Here is a 21,225-nt window from a genome sequence, read left to right as displayed (position 1 = left end):
GGCAGGGCTGACCGAGGGAGAGCGTGGGAGGAATCGAGATGGGTAGCAGGGATGACACGGTGTACATTTTTCAGAGACGGTGGCTTCTGGGAAAATCCCTTTTCTCCCTATTAGTCCTGGACAAGCATTGGAACAGAACTGTCAGTCTGACTTTTCTCTGCCTGTCCATAGCTGTTTCTTCAGGAAGTTATTAGCCAGAAAGTTCAGAAGGTGCCATTTCCAACCTGGCCACACACATACAAAAATGACTGCAAGGATTCATAGGCAGAGATGAGATTTTTGCATCTCAGGAGCTGGTAAAACCCACCCAGCTGTCTGGTCCTGTCGAAAAATATCACATTAAAATGTAAATGCTCCCAACTAAGTGAAATTTGGATGGGTAGCAGCAGCCTGCCAGAGGAGATTCATGAACTATATGCTGTTTATCCACGGCTAGCACGGCCCAGCCATTCATTCAGCCAGAGCTGAGGACTGGGAATTCTCAGTTACCGTCCTGCAGAAACTGCTCTGCACAGACCTGGTTCTCTCCAGGGTGTTTGGAAACAGGGACCCCTAAGTGCTAGTCAGTGGTGAGGTGGTGTGGGGAGCCTGCTTCCTAATAACACTGTCTCACCACAGTCTGCCAGCCTCAGTTGAGATGCCTCAGCTTGGACCTAGGGGCAAAAAATGGAGACTGTGTCCCCTCCATATTGGGGTGTCCCCTCCATATTGGGGTCTCCACACCCTTGCACGTACTCCAGTTTCTTTGATCTCTGATCTCAACAGGGTCCCCAAGTGCATTTTCTTTAAAAGCTTTCCCTTTTCTTTAAGGGGGGATTTAGGGTGTTAGGACACACATTTTTTTCTAAGTAGATGGCATTTTTTTTGTGTGTGACTTTGAGCCATAGAGTCCAGCAAGGAAGAGAGGGAGAAAGGTGTAACTGCTTCTGAAATGTTCCACATTTAATGTGGGCAGCAGTTAACAGCTAAGGAGTGTGATCTCATTTTGAGGCAGGGAGACTAGGGCAGGGATGCTCTGTAGAGACATGCTTAGACCATGGGTTTGGCCCAGACTGTGTGGGTCTGTATCTCGCTTGTTCCATGCCCTGCCAGCTATGGGGCCATCTGTGAGACCTGCTGAGAGCACACTTCCTCCTGCTCAGCTTACGTCCCTCATTTATGAAATATGACGGTGGAGCTGTCCCTTCACCGTTGTTGCAAGTGTGAACACTCACTGTGGGGAGGGGCTGGGGAGACATCTCAGTGGATAAAGCACTTGACAGGATCTGAGTTTGAGCCCCAGAAGCTATGTGACAACATCTGGAAATAGTGATGGGCCCTTGTCATCTCAGCATTAGGAAGATGGAAACAGCCAAATGGCTCCTCCAGGCTTGCAGGCAAGCCAGTATAGGGCATGATCAATGAGTTCCAGGCCAAGGAGAGATCTTGTCTCAAAAACCAAAGTAGGTGGTTCCTGAGGAGTGACATCTGAGGTTGACCTCTGGCCACATACATGTGCTCACTTGCATCCCCCATGCACAAATAAAAGTCAGCAGATATGAAGTGCTTATAACAATGTCCCCCATGCCCTAGGAAGCTCAGAGAAACAGGGCTGATAAGTGAGTCCAAGATAGCTTAGCCAGCATGGAGCATGTGGTGACAGGGTCAGAATAGCATAGTGGGACTGTCTTTATTAGGGAAAAACCAAAACCAGAGACCCTCCATGACCATTTGGATCTGTAAGAATGACAACATGAAGTCACAAGGGCTCTGGGATAAGCCAGCCCACTCCTCAACACCCCTACAAACACAGTGACGTACTTTGGATACAGTTACAAATTCAGCATGCTTGATCTGCTGTTAAGCTAACATTTCTTATTCAAATGCCCAGAGAATTATTCTCCCCACTTTGGAGATGAGAAAATTGAGGTTTACACTCTTTACCACTCTCCAGAGGGCTCTGTGGTGGTTTGAAAGCAAATGGTCCCCAAAGGGAGTGGCACTATTAGGAGGTGTGGCCTTGTTGGAGGAAGTGTGTCACTGTGGGAGTGGACTTTGAAGTCTCTTTTGCTCAAGCTTCCCTCAGTGTGACAAGTCAGTCTACTTCCTGTTGCCTCTGAGTCAGGATATAAAACCCTCAGCTCCAGCTCCACATCTGGCTGCCTCCCACCACACTCCTCTCCAAGACTGAGCCTCTGAAACTGTAAGCGAGCCCCCGCAATTAAGTGTGTTCCTTTGTAAGAGTTGATGTAGTCACAGTGTTTCTTCACAGTAATGAAAAACTAACTGAAGCAGGCTCCAACCTGGCTGTTTCTCAGACATCACCACAATCACTTGCTTCTGAATAAAGAAAACACTTCTTTCTTAGGATGGCAAACAGACTGAGCCTGCCCTCCTGTGTCCACTGCTAAACAACTGTTCATCCTAAAGTGCTGGTTGTGAAACCAAAACCTTGTTAATATCTCTCTTGGCTCTGTGGTTTGTGTTGACTGGACCGAGTGATCTCCCCTCACATGGCTCTCCCAGGCTCTGGAGTCAGATGGTATTGAAGCTGGACCAGTGAACAATGAAAGTTCCTTCCCCGTGTGTCTGGTCTCCACAGACTGCACAGGAAGTGGACACTGCCATCTCTTGAACTACCTCTTTTTGGGGGTGGGGACTTACAGAAAACACATGCAGCTGTCTTACTGAGGTCACTCTCAGATTTACATCTTTTGTGACCCCAGGACCTTAGTCCTCACAGGTATTGAATACTGTTGTTCAGTATCTCCCAACCTGTGACAGGTCGTCTTTCATGACCTTGACATTTCAGAAGAGCACTTAGCAATTTTGTCCAATGTCTGTCCCTCAGCTTAGCCCTGGATGAGTTTGAACTCTTCAGGACACATTCCCCGGAGCTTTGCTGTGCCCTTCTTGTTAGGTTATGTGATGTCAGTATCTCCAGGGTGATGTTGACCTTGATCGCTTGGCTAAGGGGTTCCAACAAACCGGAAGAGTGGCCGTCTTTCCTTTCTCTGTCATCGCCCGAAAGCACTACTTGAGGACATGTGAATCTGTGTGACTTTCACACGTTCCTCACTAACTTTAGCATCCTTCAGCGGATCTGGGCCACAGTGACAGCATAGCACTGTTTGTTTACCTCTGTTTTCTTCTGCACGTGTGTTATCTGGGGCTCCACTGAAAGAAACAACTGACCCTTATCCCTTTATGTGATCATTTGTATCAGGAAAGGATCATGGGTGTGTATTTACTTTATGAGTTGCCGCCCGATGCTGTGGCTGTTTTCTTGTTCACATTGCCCCAGTTCTGGCCACTGGGAGGTGTTCAGGTTTGTGTTGGCATTGTCTGCCAGTCCACCCTCCCACCCATCTTTTCTTGAGCATTTCCTTAGTTTGTAGCACCACAGGGTGTCCAAAGCCTACCTTGAGTTTGCCCTTCCTGAGTCCTAGAGTCAGGCTCTTCTCCAAGCAGCCCTGGTTCTTTTCAATGAAGAATGGCATACCCAACTGAGGTCTGGGTACCAGGTGAGCACACTGTTGCTGGGCTGGCCTTGCTCCTCTTGGGCATCTCTAGTCAGAGCTGAGAATTACAGTCTTGCTCAGAAGGGTCTTAGCATTTAACCAACAATGAGACGCACATGAAAATGAAGGTGACAGCATGCGTTTCTGTCATCTACGATCCCATCACCACCTAGGCTTGTGTGAGCTGTGTGGCACAGCTCCTTGGAGCCGAGCATGAATGCAAATCCCCACCGCTGTTCTCGAGTCTTGCTGGTCTTCTGGAGTGGAATCTGCTGACTGTCAGTAGGGCCTGTGACTCAGAGGAGGTGGCGGGCAGGCAGGGTAGCATTCTGATGGACGGTGGTCCCTCAAGCCCGGGTCTCGTGTCCCCTGTTTAGTTTTCATGCCCTTGCTTCGGGACTACCTGCTGGCTCGCATTCCTCGGGGAAGTTTAGTCTGATGTAATTAATTTTTCCCACACCTAAAATACGTTCTTTCACTGAGTAAGGGAAATGCTGATTAATTTATCCTTAAGTGTGGGTATGGGGAGTTGTTTGTTCTCTTTATGCTGGTGTTCGGGGTGTTTTTGCTGCTGGTTTTGTTTTTAACTAACCGCACAGCAAACTGACCTTTCTTGTCATCAGACTTCAAGGTGAGGAAGAAACTCAGCCAGTCCACCAAGGACTCTTGACCAGTGTCATCTCCTATTGTTCTCCTTGTGCACCTGGACAAACTCATCCTGGGGGAACCAATCACGCTCTTTCCCCAGGTGCAAGCAAGGCTGAGACCTGTCTGTGAACTCCTAGTGCCACACTGTGAGCTTGACACTCACACGTGTCACCGTTTTAGATGGCAAGACCAGAAGGGACAGTCTTTCACTTATCTTTGAGGCAAAGGACTCCTTGTCATCTCCCCACACACACCATGGTGCACACACACTACCTGACTGACCCTGCTTGGTTATCCATATTTTGACAGATTTTCTTCACTGGGCATCCATATATAGTGGCATCCTGTTGCAAGTCTAGGCTGCATTGTTCCACCACCCAGCTCATTTGGTTCCTATACTCTCCCTATAACTTTCTGTCTGTGCATCCATAGAGCCATCATCCATCCATCATCCATCCATGTATCCATCCATCCATGTATCCATCCATCCATGTATCCATCCATCCATCATCCATTCATACATTTACCCATCATTTACCTACGTATTTATCCATCATTCATTCTTCCATTATTCATCCACTCATCATCGGTCTATCCATCATCCGTCCATCAGCTTGTTTATTCCTGGAGTACCGTGGTGCCTTCATATCAGACCCAGGGGTTGGAGGTTGAGGAGACAGGTCATCCGTCTCCAACAAACTCATGGGTTAGTGCAGAAGGACTAGGTAAAGGAAAGACTGCAGGCCAGGACAAGAGATGCTCAGATGCAGCCTGAATAAAGGGTCCTAGAAATGCGGCCAAGCCTGCACCTCTGAGGGTAACTAGCAGTTATGTAAGTCAAGAAGACTGTGTAGATGAACTGGAGTGAGAGGCATAGGCCTGGCATGCGGCATTTGAAGCATTTGACAGGCAGGAGATAGGCAGTTCTGTGAGTAGCACCCGTACAGTTCCTGACTCAAGTTTCCGCTGAGCTTTTTGCTTTAGTCACAGCTATATTCCTGACACTTACAAGCATTGCCTGCTATGGTGTGGATGTCCGGGAATCATTTTGAGTCTGAAGACCTTGTTTCCAAAATTAGGATAGTATCTGTCTGCTTCTCCTGGTGCAACCCAATATGCTAGAACAGGTCTTGGCATATAGTAGATGCTAAATAAGTGTTTAAAGACTCTGGACCTGCAGATGTATATACTGTTATTAAATTAAGAATATCATACTGTATCTGTAGCTTGTCCCTCTTTCCATTTCTAACTCTGCAGTCCTTTTCTGGGTGGATGGGTGGAAGGCAATACAGGACTTGGTCCACACCCTTGCTTACTAAATAGCTGTGACTATCATGGTCGTATGTATCTGGGCACACCATGAGAAATACCAAACACAAGGCTAGATCCAGACGCTACGTGGCAATTAGAGAGGCCGTGCTCTAATTAATAGTCATAACTGTGATGCTCCGTTGAGCAAGCTAAATTTATTACAAATGCTTTCTGTCCTCAGTGGCTCTTAGAAGCTGCTGTGGGGGAGAGGGAGGATTCCAATTGCAGGACGACCGTGTTACCACCCTCCTTCAGTTAATTGGGCTATGACACCAGGCCCTTCTGTGACCGCGTGTCCCTTGGAGAAACTCTTGCCCTGGTCCAGAGGAAGACCTTGTATAAGTACAGGGAGTTGGCCACTTGCGCAGGGCTCCCAGCTCATGCCCTGAGAGTCAGGAAAGCAGGAAGCAAGATCCGTGCGTGCGGCACCGGCAGAGACAGAGCAAGGGGCTGTGTTTTACCCAGCAAGCAAGCTAGCAGTGTTCGCTTACTGTGGTTTGATTTGAGAAGCTAATTGAGCTTTAAAAATGTATTATGAAATATCTCGTGCATACAAGGGAGTGTAAATGGTGAATGTGTATGGCTGAGAAAATAAATACGAAACAGACATCTGTGTCCCCATCTTATCTACTGAATAAAATCCAAAATTGCTTTCTGAAGCTTATAGGACCCCAACTCTGATTCCCGCTTCTCCTTTCAGCCCAGTCCCTCCTACCTCACCTTGATCTCCGTGGCCTAGCCTTGCAATGGCCCCCTGTGCATTTATAGTAAGTGCCCTTTCCTTTATGCCTGTCCGTCTCCCACTTAGGCGTTCTCTTCTGCATTCACTAATCTAATCTCACGCTCCTTTTCCACTTTGGCTTAGACCGCCTATCTTCCAGGAGTGATTCCTGGCCTGCCATCCCAGGCAGTCAGATACCCCATTCTGGGTTCCCATGGTGCCCTGGATTCACATGACCTTCATGATCTGATCTGCTTGCATTTAGACCTTGAGACACAGGCATCGTCTGCTATTTGTGCAATGCCACCACTCAGTGTAGGACTAGGCTAATTGTCGTGCTCAGAGGATGCTCAAGGAGGACTGGCCTCAGTTCCTCGGGGAGCTACTATGATTTTGAAGACTGCGGAGGTCTTTTCTTGAGGGTAAAGCTAACACTGCCCCAGCCCTCCAGTACCATCCACTAGACTTGTCAACCAGATAGTCTGAATTTAAAGACAGCAGCTTGTCCTTGTAAATAGGGCCAGAATGAACCTTCCTCGTGTGAGATGTTCTAGGAGGGAAGTGCTTGGAATGGCAATTGAGCCGGTGACTGACTGCATGCAGAGCAAGGAGGCAGCGAGTGTGGATGTAAGGTCTCCTCCCCTCCCCTTCTGGAGCATGTGGTGCCTTTCACACACTGTGGAGCAAGGATTGCATTGTGGTACCTTTCACACACTGTGGAGCAAGATTGCATTCGGAGATGTACCTGCTGGGGTGAAAGGACACTGAGGCCGACTCCCACTCAAGGTAAGTAGCTCTGCTTGTCCAAAGGGTACTGAGACACGTGAGCATGTGTGTGTGTGTGTGTGTGTGTGTGTGTGTGTGTGTGTGTATAAACTTGAGAGCTAAACTTCAGAAGCCATGCACCTTGGGGTTTTTTTGGTGTAGATTCTCCTTTTGGTCTGGAGCCACTGGCTAGTCAACGAGATCCACCTGTCTCCATGCCCCAGTGCTGGGATTATAAGCATATACCACCACATCTGGCTTATGCATGCGTGTGTGTGTATATGCAGGTTTACACACTGGTGTGTGCATGCAGGGGCTGGAGGAGTATGCCAGGTGTCCTCCATGGCTCTCTGCCTTACTCCTTTGGAGCAGGGTCTCTTGCTGGACCTTGAGATCACTGTTTTCCCACTAGACTCACAGCCACCTGATTCTGTCTCCCCTCCTGTCCACACTGGGTTCCGGGTGCACGCGGCTGGTGATATGAACGCAGGCCCTCATTGCTTAGGTAGCAAGCACGCTTACCCACTGAGCCATCTCCCCAGTCCCTGGCCTTTTTTAAAAACCGTGGATCCTGGAGATTGAACTGGGGTCCTCATACTTGCAAGACAAACACTTCAGCAGCTCGGCTCTCCCCAGTCCCAGAAGCTGCATCTTTTGTGGTTTCCACAGCCAGCTCCAGCCCCTCCCTGACCCTCTCTTGCCTCTCCAGCAGCAGGTGACAGTGAGTGCCTTGCTCTTGGCTCTTGGGAGCTGAGGTTCTTCTAAGATTGTGATAGAACAGATGGGCTCAGGGTCTTCATCATTCTATTTACTTACATACCAGTTGCTTCATACGTGACCCAGGTAAAACAACAATCAACCATGTTGCGGAAAATTTCTGAATTTTCCTCTGGGCATGTTTATTTTAATTTGTTTTCCTATGCAAGTAAGGATTTTAAAAGTATTATTTGCAATCATAAGTGGACCTGAATTTTAATATCCTTTGTATTCCCTTCATGGGCACGACTTCCTTTGTCACATGGTCTTTGCCACTATTGTTTTTAACTGCTACACCAGCGTTCGCTGGGCCCTCAGTTTATTGTCTGCCGTTCACCGGCTCTGCCAGGCTTGATCTCAAATTCTGAGTCCCCATTTTGATAGTCCCCATTTTTAATGTGGGAAATATTTCTCTTTTCTATAGCTTCTCTGAGAAACGAGTGCAGAGAACTCATAAAGAAGGGACTTGGTTGCATAGGGTCAGAGCATGCTAGAACCAGCGTAGGAGCTGCATTAGTTGCATTTCTTGGTGCTGTGATACAATACCCAACATAAGCGACTTAAAGAAGGGAGGGTTTGCTTTGGCTTACAGTTCCGGGTCTTACGGTCCATCTCAGCGGTGGCAGAAGGAGCAAGAGACTGGCTGGTTACACTGCATCCGCAGTCAGGGAGCAGAGAGTGAACAGGAAGTAGGGCTGGGCTGTAAAACCTCCAGGCCAGTCTGCTTTGACCCACTTCCTCCAGGAAGTCTCTTACTTCCTGAAGTCTTCCCAAACAGCACCACTACTCAGAGACCAAGTGTTCAAATACACCAGCCCAGACCCAGGGGGTGGGCATTTTACATTCAAACCATATGCTGGTAAGTTGATTGTCATCTTGGCAAAACCTAGAGTCACCAGGGAAAAGGGAACCTCAGTTGAGGAGTTGTCCAGATCGGAGTGGCCTGTGACCAAGTCTATGAGACGCTACCTTGACTGAAGATGATATGGGAGGGTGTAATCCACTGTGGGCAGCATCCTAGGTGGGTGGGCCAGGGATATAGAAGAAAGCAAGTGGCGTTCTTCCCTGGCTTGATTCACTCCCTAGTCCTGCCCTGATTTCCTTCTGTGATGGACTGGGACCTGGAAATGGAGTTGCTTTTGGTTAAAGAGTTTTCTCACAGCCACAGAAAAGTAACTAGAACGAACCACCAAAGACCCCTGAAACTGACTGTCCCTTGACGATGCCACTCCCACGGAGTCACTGGCAGAGCCAGTTTGAGTTCTAGCTGTACTTCATGCTCCACCTGGAGAGCAGATGGAGGCTCACACAGTAGGAGAAAGTTGACCATGTCAGAACATTCCAGAAGAAAGGAGAGAGGATGCTTCTGGATGCAGACTGGGGAGCCTCTCCTAGAGTAATGTCATGCTTTAGTTTGAGCCTTCCCGTGAGGAACGGTGACAAGGTAGGCTCTCTGGATGAGTAGGGAGCAGGAAGGTGCTTAGTTGGAGGATGGGGTCTCGTGGAGCCGTGGGAAGTCTCCATCAATGTCGCCTTTAGTCACAGCAGCTCTCAGTCACTCAACCGTGCAGGTGCACCCTTCATCTTTCATCCTACAAGCTACCTGCTACTCCTCATGTTAAGGATGAGGAAACTGGGTGCCGAGGAATGCAGCACCCTCACCAGATCACACAGCTGGTCAGCCATGGAGACAGGATAGGGTCCTTGCTGTAGTTGAAGCCAGAGCGAGCAATGCTAATTTTTCAAAAGCAGCATCGTTGCTGCTGGGGACGATGAGGACTTGCTTTGGCTTCGTGACTTGTTTTTTAAAGCGGCCCCAGTGGGTACGAGGTGCAGCGAAGAGATTTTATTTTAAGGCAAAGAAGAATGTTCCCGAATAAGCTGTCAGGAGGTGGAATCGGCTGTGTTGAGAGGCGGTAAATTCCAGATGATGGGGAGAACACTGTTAACGCTCCATGGATTTGCAGCAGGCATGCTCAGCCTTCAGCCTGCAGGGCTCTGTGCAACTGTGTATGGCTAGGGATGACCCAACACAGAGCTATAAAGCTGACTTTAAAACACAATTTTTAAAGTAGCTCCGTTGCGTAGTTCTTGCGTCTGAGCTCTGTGGATGCTGCTGCTGCTTTACAATGTTAGAAGGTCAGGTTCTCCTCTCAAGGTATTTTCGGTAATTCTGATGAGGAATTAAAAACTTTGAGTATCCGTTCTGGGAGAGCAAATGCACTCTGGTTACCTGGGATAGTTACCGATCACAACGGGTTCCAGTTTACTTAAGCAAAAACAGTATTTTCATGGCAGGAGTGTGGGAGTTGCTCTTAGGGGGCACAAGGAGCTGGTGAGCCAAGCTTTGCAGAGGGTTGATTCCAAGAGGCACATGCGGCGGGTTCTTCTCTGGGCACCGGGGCTAGGACGAGTCTTTGACCATCAGTATGGATGAAACAGGGTTTACTGCGGCCCCACCTTGTGTCTCTTCCTAAGGGTGAGTATAGAAAGATACCATCTGTTTGGTAAGCCTAGCCAGATGCAGGCCATCTCTTCAGTGCCATGACTGACAGCATCCATTATGGAGGGTAATTTTCCAGAAGGAAACTGAGATGCTGATCCAGAGAGGACGGCATGGATACTGGCAGTGATGTGAGCTTCCTCGGTGTCCCTGTCTTGACCAGCTGTGACTCCAGCAAGCACAGAGCCCTCACTCCTGTCTACTCCCCCAGATCCCCTGCAGCCTCCACACCCAGGCCACAGCAACACTGTATCACTGTGTACTCCTGGTTTATTTCCCAAGACAGGCATCCCAGTTAGGCAAGCGATTAAAACTCTCCAGTGTGTTTAGCGGGAGCAGCCCCGAGATGGACCAGCTTGCTGAATCTGCTCAAAAGTGAGGGGCCCATCAATTTTCCACCTTGGGGATGCTAGGGTGTGGGCAGTATCCTGTCTTTGCAGAATCATGACCCTCTTTCTGGTGACAAGAAAGGGCTTCTTTTGACAGTTAACACGACAGGCCTTAAAACCCTATTTTTTTTTAAGTTGTTTCTGTTAGAAGCCTGGGGAGCTGACTCAGTGGGTAAAGTGCTTGCTGTGCAACCATAAAGAGCTGGATTCAATCCCCAGTATTCATCTAAAGAGCTAGCCATAGTGGTGTGTGCATTATCCCATTGTGGAGGGGGGAGGTTGGGGATGCCTGTAGCTCCTTAGTCAACCAGCATAGCCTCATAGACAAGCCCTGGGTCTCGGTGAGAGACCCTATAACCAGCAACAAGGTGTACAGCTCCTGAAGATAAGCTCCTGTGTAGGAGTGAACCCCACAAAGTTATCTGCCCATGAGGGCGGGGACAAGTAAATTAGCACAGGTAGAGATAAAAGGAAGCGAAAGGAAAAAGGACCTCCTCTTTTGGAAGCCGGCCACGTTTCTGACTCCCAGCTTGTGTGACTCTCTCTCTCTCTCTGGTAAATAAATATATTATATTCCCTATTGCATTGACTATCCTCCATACCCCTGAGGTTGACCTCTGGCCCATATGCATATGCCTACACCTGCTCATTCATGATCACCCACCTGCAAATACAGCCTCAGAGTTGTTTCTGCTAATTTCATATATTCATTGTAAAAATAGTTTATTAATTGGCTAGTTTACCTATGAACGTAAGTCATTGGTTTATTAGTTAACGGGTCGATAAAAGGAGTATATTTAGGAAATGTAGGTTATCACACACAAACACCATGTGCCAGCGTCCAGCTTAGTAAACACCCATCAGCATCCACCCATCCCATCCCCTTGGTGGGAACCACTACCCTGGCTTTGTCACCCAATTGCTTTCCTTTGGGGGTTCCTCAGGTTTATAGCTCCAAGCAGAGTGGTGTTGCGTTTTCCACATGTGTAATGGAAAGCCTTCCCGCCAGCCTGGTTCTAGAGCTGCATCAGTCCAAAATAAACACACAGGAGGCTATATTAATTATGAAGCTGTTGGCCTTGCTTGTTTCTTACTGGCTAGCTCTGACTTAAGTATTTACCCCATAATTGTTAATCTAAGTATTTCTCTTACCGGAGAAGTTTCCGGCTTCCTACCCCATGACGGTTACATCTCGACTCTCTGTGTTTCTCCTGTGTTTCTCTTACCCAGAGTCCTCCTTGATTCCTAGTCCCACCTATCTTGGTTCTTGACATATACACAGGACTTACCCCATCACATATGAATGGTAACTTCCCTTCTGTGGTCTACAGTCTACTTTTCCTCTCAGCATCATACCTGTGATGTCCCAACATCTCCTGCCTTCCCTCTGCTCAAAGGGCAAGGACCCTTAAAGGTCTGTGTCCATCTGCACAGGGTTCAGCAGCCCGCTAAGATGAATGCTATTGCCGGCAAATGTAAGACCTGGTTTCGAACTCTGTCATGGGCCACTACATATCGCTCACTAGCGACGTGTCTTCATAGCCTAGCTTGCAGCTTCTGTGGTTCATTTTTTATGCTAGTATTTGATAACCCACGATCTCAGGAATTACTTACTCCTTGGGATTCATTAATAGTTGTCCTTGTAGTTGGAGCCTTTCTGCCTTAAGGTAAACTGTCACAGACGTGCCCCTTTCTCCTGGCTACTGAAGATCACATGTTCTCCACTCACCAGCGCGCCACCTGGAATTGATGAGCTATGGTTTGATTTCACTTACTCTTGATACGGAGGATTGCTTATCTCATTGTGGTGACCAGATAACCGGCAAGAAGCAGCCTGGAGGAGGGAGCGATTATTTTGACTGCGTTTCTCTCACTGGCCTGGTTTCCAGGCTGAGCTCCCAGCCCCTTCTCCAGCCAACGCTGTTGGTCCCCTATCCCCTACCAACTTACATAAGGAAACAATGTCCTAAGCACTGTCCTCCAGTGGAGCCCTCGGCTACACCCCTGGGAGTCCAGCCACCCTCCTAAGGTGGTTTCTATGGAGAAAGGTGGGCTGATGTCCTAGCAGCAACTAGGGACTGACTTCAGGGTTGCAGCCCTCTCTCCTGTGGCTCAGAAAGGCCTTTATGGTTAGCTGCCTGAGTCCTCGGGATGTAAACACAGGTGACCTGATTATGCCCGCCACTTCCTCTCACCATTTGGGGTTAACTCAGGGAAGGGACTAAATTAAGCCTTGAAACCAAGCAGCCTCGATGACAGGCACTTTGTTGTGCTTGAGTGACTGTGATGATGGGTCTCTGGTTATAAGGATAGCACTAATCTCTTGAGAGCAGCCGTGGCGGTCCTGTTGTAGAGTCCTGTTCCTGCCCTGTAGAGACAGGAGCTGCCAGGACCCTCACAGGACTCACGTTCACTCAGCGTGGCTCTCCTGGGCACTGTGCTCTGAAGCAGTGGCTTGGGCACTCCTGTCCCAGAATCCTGAGCCTCTAGAAGACCCGGACACAGAAGGGACTGGTGTTTAGAGACCCTTCCACCCACAGCAGAGTGAGGGGTGGGTTTCTACAGAGCTTGTATCTTTTTTGTTGTTGCTTTGGTTTTTTTTGAGATAAAGTTTCTCTGTATAACAGTCCTGATTGTCCTGGAACTCACTTTGTAGACCAGGTTCACCTCAAACTTACTGAGATGTACCTGCCTCTCTCCCGAGGGTTGGGATTAAAGGCGTGAGTCACCACCGCCTGGTGGAGCTTATATAATTCCTGGGGCACAGAGTGGCCAAAATTAAGGGAAAGGGAGTCAGTCCTCACTTGCCAACAAGCAAACAGATGTCACTGCACTAAAAATCTGTTCAACACACTTACATGCCCACGCCTGTCTTCCTCTGCCGAGTATATATAGCAATGAAGAAAAATAACATACATTTAAATTTTACATTAGAAAAAAATGTGGGGCTGGAATTAAAATGCACATCTGCAGTATTTAAAGGGGGAAATCATCAGATCTGCTGTTTGCTTTGAAACATTCTGAAACAGAAGGCGGGTAGATGGGGTGGGTGGATGCGTGTTGAAGCAAGCATGTGCCAGCACACAGGAATGGTGGAGCAGGTGTGTGATGCTGGCTGCGAGCTGTGCTAACTGTGGACCACTCTCCTACACATTGTTCACATGTGGCACCAGCAGATGAGTGCAATAACATGCACAGCCGTGCAATCCATGACAGTGCCATACCCAACTCCCCTCAGATTCCGTTAACCATAGACTAGATCCATCCGTCCACAGGGTGTAGATCCAAGAGACTGTTTCTAAGAGAGACTGGATGAGCGAGGCTACATGGGTGGTGAGCCTTCCAAAGCAATGCAGGGAGAAGAAGCCAGCATCCTAAAAGAGAATGTGTGTGAACACGTTTGTAAAAAAAAAATCAAAGCCACAAAGCCAGGCAAAGCTACCTACAGTGTTAGGAGTCACTTGAGAGCTGTCAAGAGGAGGAGTAAGGGACAGTGACTTAATGGATCACCACGGGAAACCCCCAGGGATGCAGAAGGCTGTTTATTTTTAATCTTAGCACTAAAGTGTGTATCAAGCTATACACTTAAGGATGTGTCCTTTTATACAACATTGAAAATGGAAGGAAGAAAGACAAAACAGCTTTCCCTGACTGCTCTGGGGGTCAGAATCCACCCAAAGCTCGCCCAGCAAGCACTGATGCACTCCATGCAGTGTCCGTCTCTCCTGTCGTCACTGATGGGCTCCGCCCTTCGCACAGACAGTATACTGTACTCGGTAGAGTGAGTGGCTCTGCGAGGCTTCCCAGGGGGTCACATGGACAGCAGAAGGGGTGAGAAGACATTCATGGTGGGTCCTCACTCCTGACACCTGGATTTTCAACAGTGACCTTCTGTTGACACAAGACATCTTGTGATCTATACATTAACAGTCTCCAGAGAAACAAAAGCAGTGGTGTATGAGGAAGCATGTTTGGATGGGCATGTGTGGTGTGTGTGTGTGTGTGTGTGTGTGTGTGTGTGTGTGTCTGTATGGGTGTATGTGTATTTCTACACATATTGACATACATGTTTCTTTCTTTTTACATATATTGTCCTTGTTAGATTTCTAGTGATAAATACATGACCAAAAAGCGACTTGAGTAAAGAATCTATTCCATCTTTCAGCTTACAGCACACTGTCACAGAAAATCATGGCAAGAACTACTGGCTTGCTCTCCATGGCTTCCTTATACAACTCAGGATCAACTACGCAGGAGTAGCACCACCCCTAATGAGGTGGGCCCTCCCTCATCAATCATTAATCAAGAAAAAGACGTAATATAGACTTGCCTACAGACAGTTTGATGGGCGCATTTTCTCAGTTGGGGTTTCTCATCCCAGATATATCTGTGTTTGTGACAAGTTGGCAAAAACCAACCAGCACACATATAGGTATCATCATCCACGCTAACCATAAATATCAGAAAGCTTTTAGCTGGGAAGATGCAGTTCCTTCACGAAGGAAGTCTGGTCTGTCCCCAGATCCCATCCCCAAAAGGCTCCATGTGTTAGCATCTTTTAAACATAAATGGGGTAGAAATAGACAAAGAAGGGTTCAAGTGCTGACCTCAGGGTGACTATGCTAAATACCGTAATGCATAAACATTAGTCTTGCCTATTAAAAACACACAAGGCATACAAAGGAATGACAGAAACACACACCTACCATTCGCAATGATAGCAGCAAACACCCCAGTATCCACTGTCCAGCCTAACTTGCAGAGAGTGATCAGCATTTCTGAAGGCCACTGTGCCCCCCTCCAGGGAATCACTCACTGCTTTAGCTAAAGGAAGACACTCGCCTGAATTTAATGTTCATCGTTCTTTGTTACAGAACTCAAAATGCACCTTGACCAGCAGTGTGCTGTTTGGAGCCTTCACAGATAACCAGGCTGCCCACCTTCTGCTGTAGCGTGCTTTTCCCCTCCAGTGTCTGGGCATGGTTCATGCTGTCAGAGACAGCTGCAGCTCTGCCATCTCACTGTCATGGAATATTCCAGTCTTGTGGCTCTGTTACCACGTGGTCACTGACTCACACCTGGGAAACCTCCAGCTCATTGCTGGGACAGCTGCTCCTGCAGCTGGATGAGTGGCTTCTCAGCCTCCAGGTACACACAAAGCCCCTCTCTCTCTCTCTCTCTCTCTCTCTCTCTCTCTCTCTCTCTCTCTCTCTCTCTCTCTCTCTCTCTCTCTCGCAGGTGCACAGCTGGGAGAGCAGGTACTGAGCTACAGACTGTGACTCCTTACTTTCCTAACTAGTGCCAAATGGTGTCCCAGATCAATTGTGCCTGCATGTATCCCCACCAGAGACCATGAGAGGTGGGGCCTCCTCCTTCACACCTCCCGGGGAGCCTCCTCTCAGGCCAGGGCTTCAGAATGCATGTGAAGGTGATGCCCCTATGTCCTCCTGAACACACAGAACACACTCATCTGACTGTGACCCAGCACATAAGCATAAATGACCTCCGCACTGGTTTTAGTATGACTACAACAGCTGTCTGTTTCTGCTTCATGGGAAATGGAGAGCAAGCTACACTGAGCGGGTGGTTCAGGGTTTGTGTCTTTACGTTATTAGTATCTCATTCCTGAAATTCGTAACTTATGTTCTGACACCTCTGTGTGTGTGTGTGTGTGTGTGTGTGTGTGTGTGTGTGTGTGTGTGTGTGGCCAGTAGACCTGTGTGTGTGCACAAATGTGGAGGCCAGGGGTCAACCTCTGGCTGTCATCCTTAGGAAAGTTGTTCACCTCCTTCAAGACTGTGTCTCTTCTTTTTCTGAAGCTAACTAATTGGACTAGACTGCCCAGTGAGCCCCAGGGATTCTCCTGTGTCTACCTCCCCAACACTGGGATTCCAAGTATCCACACTTTGTGGGTGCTAGGGATCTAATCCAGGTCCTCCTACTTGCAAGGCAAGCACTTGACTGGCTGAACTATCTGCCCAGTCCCCATGTTCTGCCATGTGTCTGTGACCAAGAGAGATGTGACCCAAGATTGTGTCCGATGCTATGGACGTCACTTCCTCCCACCTATGATCTAGTCCTGGAGCCTGTGGTTGCCCCACCCTTGCACCTGGCCTAGCAAGGATACTGGGAAATGACCATTTTTTTTTGTTTCTCTTCATTACAGGTTAGCCTGTCGAGGAAGATAAAGACATTTGCAACCAAGATGGTAATCACAAGTGGGAATGATGAAGACCGGGGAGGCCAAGAGAAAGAGAACAAAGAAGAGAGCGTGCTGGCCATGCTGGGCATCATTGGGACCATCCTGAACCTGATCGTCATCATCTTTGTATACATATATACCACTCTGTGAATGGCCCCACGCAGCCTCGGCGGCCTCAGGGTGGCCACAAGACAAGGGTCCTATGTGTCCACATAGGTGACCAGACTCTGCAGGGGCCCAGCGGGTTTGAAGACCACACACTGCTCCGTCAATGCACCTTCGAACTTTCTATCAGGCCACCAAATGAACCCATCCTGCCATGAGGAGCAGACATTCTGAAGCACAATGAATCCAACGAAACCCATTCAGGTCACAAGGAACTCAGCGTCCCTGGCAGGGGACCTGGCAGAATGCTGGGAGGATCAGCCTTCGGCACTAGTGGTGAGCAAATGGGTGAGGAAATGCCTCGTCCTGGAGTGCTGACCACATCCCACCCTGGGATGCAGGATGCGTGGGGCAGATGCAGCTCAGCTGCCCACCTCCCAAGACCAGTTCTAGGGGTGATCCGCTCACAGGCATCCCATTTGTCAAATGTATCCAGCTGTTTGATACGGGAGATAGCTTATTTTTCGTTTTTCATTGGCTTGACGTGTGTATCTGTTCATATCAAGGTTTATAAATATATATTTTTAATAAATGTGCTCTATTTTTTAGCATGAACCAAATATTTGGAGAAGCGCTTCTGGATCCACAGCTTTTCTTGGTTTTAATCGCTTTGCTCCATCAACCGCAGAACATCTTTTTCCGTAGCCGTCCAGTTGTCTCAACTCCTTTGCCTTCCTGCTCTTCTCCCTCCCCACCGCTGCCTCTCTCCTCTCTCATCCTCCTTCCACCCCCTCCCCTCACTCCCCTAACTCTCCTCCTTCCACCTCCTCCCCTCCCTCCCCTAACTCTCCTCCTTTCACTCCCCCCGCTTCCCCCCTCTTCCTCTCCTCCCCCGTTCTCTCCTCTCTTCTTTCCCTCTCTCCCCTCCCATTCTCCTCTCCTCTCCTCCTCAACTCCTCTCTCCCATTCTCCTCTCCCCATCTCCTGTCTAGAGGACATTTTCCCGTAATACCAGCCACGGTCTTGGCTGGCGCATGTTTCAAGACTGTCGAGCGGCGTTTCTTTGTTCTGTCAGAGATCTAAAATGATTGTGGGCATGCAGACCTTAGATGCACCCTGTCTTCAATGAGAATTATGCATGAACAAGGGCTGAGTGACAGATCGGCTTTCAACGTGTTTTAAAAGGACTACCACTGAGGAGGACGAGTGTGTCCCCGCCTGCAGGTCACCCGTGGGATGGAGCAGTCAGCAGCTCACTGGCCGTGTTGCTCATTCACTCCTGTAACCATTCATTATCAGATTTTTTTGTGTGTGTGACCGTGTGAGATGGGAACGGGAATGGGGTAAGCTCAATGTTTGGTATGCCATCCCTTCTTTGGTGAGGCGCCTGAGGGGTGGGGTCTCTTCGGAAGTTGGTGGTACACGAATGATGTGTACCCATCCCACTGTAAGAGCGTATACAGTCAGTTCCTGCTGTAAAGATGCCACTGTGACAAGCGACCCTCCAAGGGCATTGCAAGGGGACTTAATGATCTCCCTAGAGGACCTTGAACATTTTAAAGCTGGTTTCTACACACACGAAGCTATTTCCTCCCTGAGGGGGTGGTTGAATAAATACGAATTTGCCCTACTCCCTGGCTCCCTAACATAGACCCAGCCAGGCTGCCATGGAGAGGGTCAGTGTTCATTCCACCACTGGCAGAAATGGCAACAGCTTTCCTTCCCCGTTGGATTCAGATGATACTGAGGGGTCTCTACCTGCCCCCTTCATTAAATGGCACCATGAAGGAGTCATTCCTCAGGCTCCACTAAGGGACCAGTCTCTTTTATAAATCAAATACCCGAGAGCAACTGGCTCTGGCCAGAGATGTCTCCACCTCCCCACCAAAAGAGGGACACTCTGTACACAAGTCACCCAGCCCTGAGTAGCCCATGAGACGGAGAGTCTCTCACCTGTGTTGTAGAAGAAGGAAGGACAGCTCAGACCAGGAATCTCCCCTGAGATTAGCTGATACCCAGTGGAGTCAGATCCTAGCCTGTCCAGTTCCTTATCCCAGCTAGGGAAAGCCTATTGCTTTGCCAAGGGCCAGCCCTGCACCTCCCTCCCCCTCTCCTATAATGGAAACAACCTGAGAACTCCTTGGACACTGGCAGAATGTAACACAAATAAGGACAGGGGAGAAATTCAAGAGACACCCAGGGGAGAGCGCTACCTATAGGCTGTGGGATTCTGGAAAAACTGTAATTCTGGACAGTGCATTGAGTGAACAATAAAGGTGCGATGGGGAAGAGATTGGTGTCGTCAGCTTCCTTCTGAGTATTTGTGTATTCATTTTATTTAACAACACTTGACCGTGGCTGTATTTATTTAATTTATTTACTTTGAGGCAGAGTCTTATGTAGCACAGGCTGTTCTTGAACTTGCTAAGTAGCTGAGAATGACCTTAAATTCCTGATCTCTGTGTCACCACCTCCCCAGTACCAGGACCACAGGCGTGTGCCACCACAGCCTGACTGAATGTGATCCTATTAAACAGAACTCTGTCTGGCTTGAACTGGACAAGCCTCTGACTTTTGAGGGTGTTAATTAGGAATTTATGGAAAAGAAAGGAGGGGGAAAAATCACCTTTCAGATCCTCAGCACAAATTCCTGGCCGTTCTTCTAGCTGGCCCTAATCTACAGCCTGGAAATAAAGCTGCCCTTTGCATGGCTGACACACAGTGTGGACCATTCCTGCCCTTTGCATGGCTGACACACAGTGAGGGCCATTGTTTTCATAAATCCAGCTCTTGTATCCACCAAAGGCTGTTTAGTAGAAAATAATAGCGTACACTGGGCAGGCTTATAGCCATCACCTGACCTGACGTTTGTGGGGGACATTGGGCTTGAGGCGGTGGGAGAGGGGAGGAGGGAGGTGTACAACCGACTCTTCCCATTGGTTGAGTCAGCCTAGCCCAGCTTCAGCCAGCACTCTGGTTCCAGCACCTTCCACCCTCAGTGCAACACAGACAATCTCAAAAAAAAAACAGGAAGTTTGTATCTCTCCTGCTCTCTCTCCAACAATCGCATCACATTCCCCTCCCGCCTTCCACTCTACCTCTAAAGCCCAGGACAGAGGTGTTAGACACAGCCAACACCTAGGCTTGCTTGGCTTAGGGCCCCTTTTGCTAACTGTCTTCAAGCACGAGAAAGCCTGTGCACCTCCCTCTTTCACTGTTCTTCATGGAAACAGTCCATTGAGCATCCCTTCCTAATAGCTACTTCAGAAGCCCTGGTGTTGATACTGCCACATCCAAAGAGGAGAAAAACTGAGGGACCAGATTCCTGACTCCTGTTCTGAAAATCCTCCAGCCATACTCCATGCCCTGCCTCCCTATCCACAGAGCCTCTGCCATGGTAATCCTTCAGAAGGACCACCTTGTGGTCAGGAAGACCCTCCTACTGTTACATAAGGCTTCCTGCCTCTCGTGGAAAAGCAGATGGAAGGAACAGATTGCTCACACTTTGTGTTCATAAGCATTTGACACCCATCTATGCGTGCATTCCCAGAAGATGGGCTGCTGTGCCCTAAGAAATAGAATCGCACGGCCGCTGAAGATTTTTTCATACAAACGTGAAAAGGCATACTTCTCTACTGTACTTCCGTGAAAGACTGGAACAGAGTCAAGAAGGGGTGTCTCAATGAGAAGGCCTTTAATTAAAGGTGAGCATACCTACCAGGTACCCTGAGAGTTGGCTTCACACCTGAGTGTTTAGCTCTATCATTGGTCCTGGTTTCCTGATGGCCAGCACTACTCTGTGTCCTGCCAGACCCAAGTCTGGGAAACAAAGGGGCAGTGACAGAATAGCCTTACATGTTATGGCTCAATCAATAATAATAATTATTATTATTATTATGTCGGCCAGTGGGTCTTGGTAGCATCTACCTGATTAGAATAAGCACAAGGTTGAGTCAGTCTTAATTCTGGGAAGATCAAAAAGTTGTTTTCCATTAGCCCTTCATCACTCTTCTTGAGAAGGGGCATTGCTACCTCATAAAAGCCGAGGTTGTTCCAGATAGACTGTCCATGCAAGCTAGTCATGAATGAAATCTATTGCGCTATCTATCATCACTTCATTCCTGCGACTTCCAATCAGACAGGTACCTGCCCATATCTCTGTATTCAGGAATAAGCTATCACGGTTTCCAAGGGGATTCACACTCACAATTCTTGACTTCCCATAGCAGCACCATCCTCCTCCTCCTGGGAATTATTACCCACTCTCCTCCCACCACTGGAGATTCATTATCCCAGTCACTGAGATCCTCACCTGACCATGCTAG

General features: G+C 48.5%; 1 protein-coding gene across 1 annotated transcript in view; it reads left to right on the top strand.

Annotated features, from left to right (window-relative positions):
- LOC101834794 (Krueppel-like factor 14) overlaps positions 1-17,515 on the top strand; it is a 46,892-nt gene extending 29,377 nt beyond the window's left edge. The window contains exon 4 of the mRNA XM_040743401.1: positions 16,760-17,515. Within this exon, the coding sequence (XP_040599335.1) occupies positions 16,760-16,764 (5 nt within the window). The 3' untranslated portion in view covers positions 16,765-17,515. The remainder of the gene's footprint in view (positions 1-16,759) is intronic.
- Positions 17,516-21,225: the final 3,710 nt, after the last annotated feature.

Source organism: Mesocricetus auratus, unplaced genomic scaffold, assembly GCF_017639785.1.
Source record: "Mesocricetus auratus isolate SY011 unplaced genomic scaffold, BCM_Maur_2.0 Super-Scaffold_15014, whole genome shotgun sequence".
In the NCBI taxonomy this organism is placed as follows: domain Eukaryota; kingdom Metazoa; phylum Chordata; class Mammalia; order Rodentia; family Cricetidae; genus Mesocricetus; species Mesocricetus auratus.
The sequence above is the reverse complement of the archived record's forward strand: the minus strand, read 5'-3'. Positions and strand labels throughout refer to the sequence as shown.